This window comes from Hoplias malabaricus, chromosome 5 (assembly GCF_029633855.1).
Source record: "Hoplias malabaricus isolate fHopMal1 chromosome 5, fHopMal1.hap1, whole genome shotgun sequence".
Lineage (NCBI taxonomy): Eukaryota > Metazoa > Chordata > Actinopteri > Characiformes > Erythrinidae > Hoplias > Hoplias malabaricus.
Window position 1 is genome coordinate 51,589,276 of NC_089804.1, and position 8,977 is coordinate 51,598,252.

General features: G+C 40.2%; 1 protein-coding gene across 1 annotated transcript; it reads right to left on the reverse strand.

Annotated features, from left to right (window-relative positions):
- Positions 1-3,103: 3,103 nt before the first annotated feature.
- On the reverse strand, positions 3,104-8,720 carry srm (spermidine synthase). The gene is made up of 8 exons (XM_066671867.1): positions 8,389-8,720; positions 7,522-7,642; positions 7,251-7,343; positions 6,057-6,210; positions 5,878-5,961; positions 5,652-5,797; positions 5,436-5,558; positions 3,104-4,586 (listed from the first exon to the last, which is right to left on the reverse strand). The coding sequence occupies exons 1-8, from the start codon at positions 8,517-8,519 to the stop codon at positions 4,569-4,571; spliced, it is 870 nt and encodes a 289-aa protein (XP_066527964.1). The 5' UTR covers positions 8,520-8,720; the 3' UTR covers positions 3,104-4,568.
- Positions 8,721-8,977: the final 257 nt, after the last annotated feature.

Below are 8,977 nucleotides of genomic sequence, written 5' to 3' on the forward strand. Positions count from 1 at the left end.
TCTATGCTCTATTGACCACACTAGATTACTATAATTTTTGATTGCAGTCAGTTAGTTTTAGTCGTCAATCAGTGTCACTTCTGAACTGAGAATAGTCCCCCAATGTGGGCAGTGTCCTATGTCCACTAATGATGAACTAGAGGACAATCAACACAAGCTGCAGCATCAGATGAATGACTGTCTCTGGTTTTACATCTGCAAATTGGGTCAAGGTAGGTGTGTCTAAGTGGGCCGTGAATGAACACACTGTTTAAAAACTCGAGCACCACTGCTGTGTCTGATCCACTTGTACCAATGCAACTGACACAAACACACAAAGGAAATGACGGTCTCTGGTTTTACATCTGCAAGTTGGGCCAATAAGGTAGGTGTGTTTAAGTAGGCAGTGGGTGAACACATTGTTTAAAAACTCCAGCACCACTGCTGTGTCTGATCCACTTGTACCAATGCAACTGACACAAACACACCACCGCCACATCAGTATTACTGTAGCAGGGAAAGTGGCCAACCAGCCAAATCATAGCTGCTCTGTGGGTGTCCTGGCCACTGAAGAAATCTTTTCACAGGTGAAAAGGGCTAAAAAAACAACAACCAACAGATGGAGGGTGTGTAGTTGCAGAAATACAAAGCACTCCAGTATCAGGTCCGTGGAGCTGAGAGTATGTACAGGTTGAGTTTATTATATTTATATATTTATATATTACCATCTGCCCTGTGAAGGACTGGCGCCCCCTCCAGGGTGTATTCCCGCTTTGCGCCCAGTGATTCCAGGTAGGCTCTGGACCCACCGCGACCCTTAATTGGATAAGCGCTTACAGATAATGAATGAATGAATATTACCTTCTGTAGCAGCAAATTATCATTCAGTAAGCAGTACTAATTTTAAACTGAGTATGATAAACAATAAGATGATAAGACTTTAAAGTACATTTTCACTGATATAAAAAAAATGTCTACAATACCTAAATGGTATAAATGGTAAAAAGATGTAACTAAAGATATTCAGGGTGGTGTGTACTAGACAAATATATATGTTTCAGAAGAATAAATAGGTGGGGCCATGAGGACCTGATATCTGAAGAGTTCAATGCTCCTTTTAAAAGAGTCTAAAAGCTCATTCACAGAACATTATTACATGACATGGTTATGAATACAGTGCCTAATGTTTATGACAATTTCGGGATGACCTTTTGCCTTAAAAGGTATGGTTTTAAAACACTTCCATGGGGAAAAGCTACACAAAGGCATCAACACTGCATATAAAAATCAGATGTGTATTCACTAGTAACTTGGAGAGTAAATTTCATGGCTAATACATTTGTACTGCATACATCATGATCCCCAGGTCCTATGGCCACCACTGTAAAGAAAGTGGGTAAAATATTCAGTTCCATATCTCTTAGTCAGTAGGGAAGAAAAAAAAGAGGGGAGATGGAAAGAATAAAATAATAGAATAGAAAAGGGATTAGGGACCTGAATTAAAGTATAACTGGGCTGCTGGTTGTGATAGCTCTTCCCAGTTTTTGTTAAAGCTAGTGTACTTTAGTGTGTCGAATCCGTTCCACGTGAAATTACGGATCATGGTTATTCAGTTCATTGTGTGGATAAAATCTGCCTTAGTGTTGGATACTGGATTTTAAAGTGTGACTGGTACATGTCACTGATGCCATCTTGTGGTTAAAAATGCTACGGACAGAATTATACATGGATACTACATCGACAGGGTTTTGGAATATCAGGACAGTTGAAGGTTTCTTTTGAATGAATGTTGGCAGACTCTGCTCCTCTGGGAAGGATTTACAGAAAAAAGTGTAGGGAAAAGGGGAAGTGACGTCAAACATTTTTCTTGGGTTCTGGCCATATTTTATATTAGTATCTCTAACTAATTGCCTGTAACAAAACAGCTATGGACAAGCGGAAAAGAAGTTGAGATGAGATGAGAATACAGCTATGTAGGCACTGGTGATGTATTGGTGACTGTTGTAGATTACTACTTACTGTAGTATTACAGTTCGGGGGGGGGGGGGTACGACTACTGACGTGCAGACTGACCAATTAAATGTTTACAGAGAAGGTTATCGACCAATAACGGTAGCTCTACAGTCAGACCGTCCAATCACATTTTAGGCTACTTCACCACGCCCCCTTCTCACTCAAGCGAACAAAACGGAGTGGGGGAGAGCGGGACTGGTTTGTGAACGAAACGCTTCTCGAAATTCTAGAAAACTCTAGAAAAACTAAATCCCGGACATTTTTTTAAGTCTAAAAAAGAGGACATGTCCAGGTAAAAGAGGACGTCTGGTCACCCTAGTTACTCCACATTAATCTGCACGTTAAATTTGAACCCATTTGCTCCGTGATAAAACGACACAGTAAGAGAACGGACAATTGTCGGTTTGTTCTGCAGTTAATTTCCAAACCGTGTTTGAAGAATTCATGCCAATTGACCACCGTGGAACAAATATATAGAGTGAAAAATAGCTTATTATGTCCACCTTCTTCTTTTTTATTGCCATCGTCACTCGCTTTTGACACCCAAATGTCACCCACGATACACAGTAATACTCGCTTTTGACTGGAAAGTTTCCCTTCCAGATTTGGCTCATCCAAACTAGAGTCCCACGTGACAGCAGGGAAGGCACAGCCAATCACACTGGCCATAAGAGTTACCGGGAGGTAGGACTCGAGTAAGGAACGTTATTAACCCTTGCAACACCTCTAGGGTAATGAACCGTTGACAGTGTTTTTTATTTTTATTTTTTGAGATAATTTAATAATCACTGGATATTATGTAAATACACCAATAAAATTTGATTATATATATATATATATATTTATAAAACTTGAAATACTGCCATCCACCTCTCAAACCCTGTTATTCCACTGTTGCTGCAGGTATCTTTAATGTGGACCTACAAAACACAAAGTCGGTCTGAGTTTTTAGTTTCTGAGAATAAGCGCCTATTTTTAAAAAAAAATAAATACATTCAAACAGGGGGCTGATTTGGGAAATGGAGTGGAAGCCTGTTTATGTGGTAATCATTATATGGAACTCTCTGCTGATAATGAAGATGGGAATCAGTCATCTTTGTTTCATGTTGGATTTTTATTTTTTTCTTTTGCTTTGCAGTTTTGTGAGTTTGATCCTTTGACCTCAGGTTAAGCCTTGAATACACATACAGATGTTCATTATTTATTTTATTATTATAAAAAAAAGAAAGAAATACGGAATTTCGATTTTTTTTAACAAGACAATATTTGCTGAAAGAAAAGGTACATCCTGGCTTTTAATAAGAAAATAATGGGTACATGAGAAAGGCTCATGGTCACGCTTCTTAAAAAAAGACCTAACCCAGAGAACAATTTGAAAAACATTGTAGTGATTTGACTGGGAGGTGCTCCTTAATTTCACTCTGTCATTTAAAACCACATCACAATGCATTCAGTAATTCTTCACTTTTCTGGATCAACAAACTGACATTTCATGTTCCACACCATTGCATAACCAAACTCTAGCAACTTGCAAAAAGAGTACACCATTAATATCATACGATACAGCACATAATCCAAGAGTTAGATATAAAATACCTAACTTCTATGAAAGTCAGCCTCACATGGCAGTCAAAACATAACTATTCATGAGGAAAAAGAAGTAAAAATCAAACCAGTAAACCACAGCAACTTCCAACAATCAGACCCCACACCTTTCCTGGATCAGATTAAAATCATCTAGAGACTGTTTAATTACAAGATACTTCAATAAACAGTAATGACAAGCATAAATGGTGAGCTGAAGCTCATTATTCAATTATCACGTGTACTAATAACTGGGTACTTTAGGGTTAATTAATATAAGCCTATTTGTAACTACATTTAGTGTTTTCATAATTGTTATTTCTCTAATATTAATTCATGGGCCAGTTATCTGCCATCTCTGGGACCACTGTGCATACAATGTTGTGAATAAACATAGGTTTACTCTTGACCTGAGTGCTTTTTTTTCACTGATTTACAGACTGATAGAAACAGTGTATTTAATCCCTAACACATGTCTGTACAGCTGCCAACTTCAAATGCTGCTTCCACCAGAGTGCTATTTAAAAAGATAGTTATTTGACTTCCTTGGTAACAGCAAACACCAGAGCAGTAGTGGAATGTAACACTATCTTCCTTTGTCTACACCACAGACAATAAGTTCATTGTGCATTAATATAAATTGATCATCTTTTTTATGTCAAAAACATTCCACAGCACATTGACATTATGACATTCATGTCAAAGACACTCTGGGGTCCTCCTGTAGCATGATCCTGTGTGCGAATATAAAGCTAAAACATTGACTGTGGGTAAATTTTAGAGAGAGAAAAAAAAATGGACCAAAAGCAAATAAATAAAATCCAACAGTTAGCCTATGGGAAAGTGTTGGAGGGAGTGAGGCCTGTGTGAAATCCCCCAGACATTTCCCTTTCATGTTGAAACTGAGCAGCAGGTGCTGGGGAGAGAGACCCTAGGGTTTGTCCTGTTTCCACAGAAGGCAGCGTAAGACAAGAGGGCAGCCAAGAAGACAGTTATGCTTCACTTAGTACCTGAGAACAAACAGAAAATATATATTTTAAACGGTACAATGCAATTTCTACAACAATGCTCCTCATAGTAAAACATTTTAGACAGGCTCTCCTACCAATATCAGACTTGACTGTATATGCAAAAAAAGACTCTTGAACTCTGTCACTATCAGCTCACTTCCATTACAGTTTAACTGGTTTCTGTTTAACGAATTTTAAAATTCACTGCACTTTCACAGGACATGAAATGATCCTGACTGACATTTATAATAGGAGCAGGTGATTTGGCCCAAAATTAAATAATAAAAACAAGTAATTATTAAAAAAAAAAAAAAAAAAAAAAAAAAAAATATATATATATATATATATATATATATATTATATATTCATTCATTTTATTTATATATATTCATTCAATCATTCTCTGTAAGCACTTATCCAATTCAGGGTCGAGGTGGGTCCAGAGCCTACCTGGAATCATTGGGCGCAAGGTGGGAATACACCCTGGAGGGGGCGCCAGTCCTTCACAGGGCAACACAGACACACACACACACGTTCACTCACACACTCACACCTACGGACACTTTTGAGTCGCCAATCCACCTACCAACGTGTGTTTTTGGACTGTGGGAGGAAACCGGAGCACCCGGAGGAAACCCACACGGACAAGGGGAGAACACACCACACTCCTCACAGACAGTCACCCGGAGCGGGAATCGAACCCACAACCTCCAGATTCCTGGAGCTGTGTGACTGCGACACCTACCTGCTGCACCACCGTGCCGCCCTAAATATATATAGACAGCTCTAAATCTAATTAAACAGGAAAATCTTTTTATTATTACACTGTATTTAACCAGGAATATTTACCTTTCTTGCAAATTCTGGTAGGATAAAAGCAGCTCGGTGGATTTCAGGGTTGTAATATTTTAGGTTCATTTCCTCAATATCATCCCTTGATAATTCTCGTACTGGTTCGCGGAAATTTGTTTGCTGTGGAAAGGAACACACGCTGGCATAAAGAAAACGTCTTCAATACAAGTGTAATATAGGTCTGTCAGGACTGGAAAATAGGGAAATATTCACCGTGTTTTTACTGCAGAGCATAAACCCGATTTGGCCACTGGGGTAGGTGGGTATAGTGCAATAAGCATAGTCTACTACAGGGAAGAGCGTCTTACAGAAGGTGCGCATTTCTTTGATTAGCTCCAGATGCAGCCACTGACACTCTCCTGTAAAATACAAAAAGACAGTCTCACTCACAGTGCAACAGCTCAAAGACAACCGAGTGAAAGTGTGAAATGGAACCAACCTTGACAACAGAGGATTCCACCCTCCCTCAGGGCCGTTTTCATGAGCTGATAGTAGGACTCTTTGAATAAGCTTTCTGCCGGACCTGTGACAATGTCAGCTTCTGTCAGTAACAAACTATGCATGTTCTTATGCTTTACAATTCATCGAAAGCTTGTGCCAAAAGTCATTGCGGCTCACCAACTGGGTCTGACGAGTCTGTTATGATGACATCAAAGGCATCCTGGTTCTGTTTCATAAACTCAAAGCCATCTCCTACATTCAGAGTCAACTTGGGACTGAAGAATCCTTTTGCCATTCCAGGGAGATATTTCTTTGACACATTAATGACATCCTGTATGCAATATAAACACACAGTTAGAAAATGGTTAAAAACCTATGGTTTAAGACTGCATCAGAGCATTTCTGAAAAGAGATGCCATTCATTAAGATGCACGGTTCATTAATTCATTGTCTGTAATCACTCATCTAGTCCAGGGTCCCGGTTTGTCCGGCGCCTTCCCAGAATCACTGGGCACAAGGTGGGAACACACCTTGCAGGGTGAGTCAAGCTCACCTATGGACACTTCTTTTTTTTTTTTTTTGAGTCGCTAAGCCACCTACCAATGTGTGTTTTTGGACTGTGGGAGGAAACTGGAGCACCCAGAGCAAACCCACACAAACACAGGGAGAACTCCTCACAGACTGAAGCCACAACCCCAGGACCCTGGACACTGCCTGCTGTGCCAATGTGCCGCCCTATAAGATTCATTAAGCACTTGAATTTTAATGTATGCCTGTATGGAATGCAAATAAACCAGCAGTACTCTGTCAAAAGCCTGATTGAATGAAGTTGAAATTTACATCTCCATGGTTTCTTCAGGCAGATGCTGTTCAGCATTAGATGAAAAGCATTTGATTAACACTGATCACTGTATTAGTAATTAGCAAACATATAGATTGATATACGATAGATAGAGGCGTGGCGACCCAGACAAGGATGAAGCATAGTTCCGGACTATATCCTCCTTTCAAAAGAAAACCACAATTCAAAATATTGCATAGTCCAGGACTAGGCTTAATCCCTCTCTGGGAATCCACTCCACTGTGTTTCAATTATTTTTGTGGTTGTCTCCACACTCAGTTGTACTCCTGCCATTGGGAAAGGGCTAGCAGAATAAAACACAAAGCCAATCAGAAAAGAAAGAATCCATACATTTGTTAAGTACAAGGTATGCTGTTTCACTTACAAATCATTACTTTATTTACAGAAATATGCACAATTAAATATTCAGAGCAAAACCAATTGGGAACTCTGGTGTTATTATTGCTGTCTAGATACATGCACTTGAAAAAACAATGATGCAGTGAGAAGAAGCAACAACCTATACAAACCTCATCAATCTCACACTGAACTACAGACTCCACCATCGGATGCTTCACCACTTCCCTCAACACCCCACCATCTCCTCCTCCAATAATCAGAACCTGAACAGAGTGGAAAAGGCAGATTCCAGAGATCATAACAGGCACTAACGTGCGGCAATATCATCTGCCTTGCTCGCTGTAAAGCTGATTCACTTACTTCTAAAAAACAGCAAGCCATTCTGTAAAAGCAAATTAGTGTTACATAAAAGAAGTCTATGGGATACCACAGATTGACTACCTTCTTGGGGCAGGGGTGGCAACACAGTGGGAGATTGGCGATCATTTCTTGGTAAGAAAACTCATCCCTTTCCGTACACTGGATCACTCCATCTAGAACCAGGACGTTTCCATATGTCTTACTGGAGAGAGGAACATTCAGAGGATGTTAAAAAGAAAATCAAAGGGGAAGGAAAATTAAGATAACAAGGAAGATGGTAAAAGGGAGGTAAGGAGTGAAAAGAGAAAACGGAAGGAAGAACTGTATAAGAACAGATGAACAATGCCATTCCTTCCCAAAAGAAGCAGGCAAAGAAGCTAGTAAATAAAAATGCTAGCAATTTTTCCGGCTCATGAATATACATAAGCATTAAGGAACTTCCAAGGATAAGCGGTACACTTTGGAGGTAGCTTCATTTCCTGGACACATGTCAACAGCAGTCCCACCGGCCTAAGGCAAAGTACAGTCTTAGAAGTTGGTTGCACTAGTCTTCTAACACCAGTACACATGAGGTAACTGAAATTTGCTACCGCTGTCTTGTGGGAATACCCCACCTGGTTTGTCCAGTTGTACCAGTTTAAATGTAATTTAAAAACACATACTGTCTGTTTTAAAGCAGAGAACAGCTCTACAATAGAAACTACCGTTAGGTTACCTTTGTAAATAAAGCGAATAAGAAGAAATTAAATCATTATAGCGCTTGGTAAGGTTTAAGACAGCAAAAACGCCATGATATTCACACTTGGAATTTTCTGTTCCACCTTAAACAGTGCAGCAGCCACAATGTAACTGCTGCACCATTTAAGGTGGAACGGACAATTCCCAAAGCTCGGGAAGTTAGCTAGACAGCTAAATAACTATCTAGATATGTTTATGTTCAAAACCCACCTTTTGAACACCATAACATCCTGAAAATTTGATTTTTTGTGGTAAAGAACCTCCTCCACTTGAAGACTCATAGCTTGGCCGGGCCATAGCGTGCACGTCTCGGTGAACCAGCCGTCTTTCAGGTTGTCCATTGGAAATGATCCGTGAGCGAAAAGGGGGAAGAAAACCGCCTGCGGGTTTTTTATTTTGAGAGAAAACTAGGAGCTAACTAAGTGCCCGGAGTTACACACACAGACCGACACGTTGGTGCTCTAGAGTATGGCCTTTACCGAAGGGAGCGTGAAACAGCCAATAGAAGCGTGGCTAGAGCAGCGACGTGCTCGACAACAGCCAATCAGGAGCCAGCAACCAAGCTAGTTCGGCTTTACAGAAGACGGAGGGACACCACGTGGAAGTTGACGATGATGTCTCGGCACCCCAGGGAAAGGAGACACACTAATCCCAATAACATAGACCTTGCGTAATATCCCAGCTCACCATTATCTTCCGGGTGGCGCCTAACTTTCCTGTCTTCAGGGTTATTCAATAGCCATGCTTCATGAACATGTAGTAAACCTGCACGACGTCTATGCCACAGAATTACAGTTCT

Coding starts and splice junctions, on each gene's coding strand:
- srm (XM_066671867.1), bottom strand. CDS start 8,519: ATGGACAACCTGAAAGACGGCTGGTTCACCGAGACGTGCACGCTATGG. Junction 6,211..7,250: donor TTCAGTGTGAGATTGATGAG/GTTTGTATAGGT, acceptor TATTGCATACAG/GATGTCATTAATGTGTCAAA. Junction 5,559..5,651: donor TGCTCTGCAGTAAAAACACG/GTGAATATTTCC, acceptor TCCTTTCCACAG/CAAACAAATTTCCGCGAACC.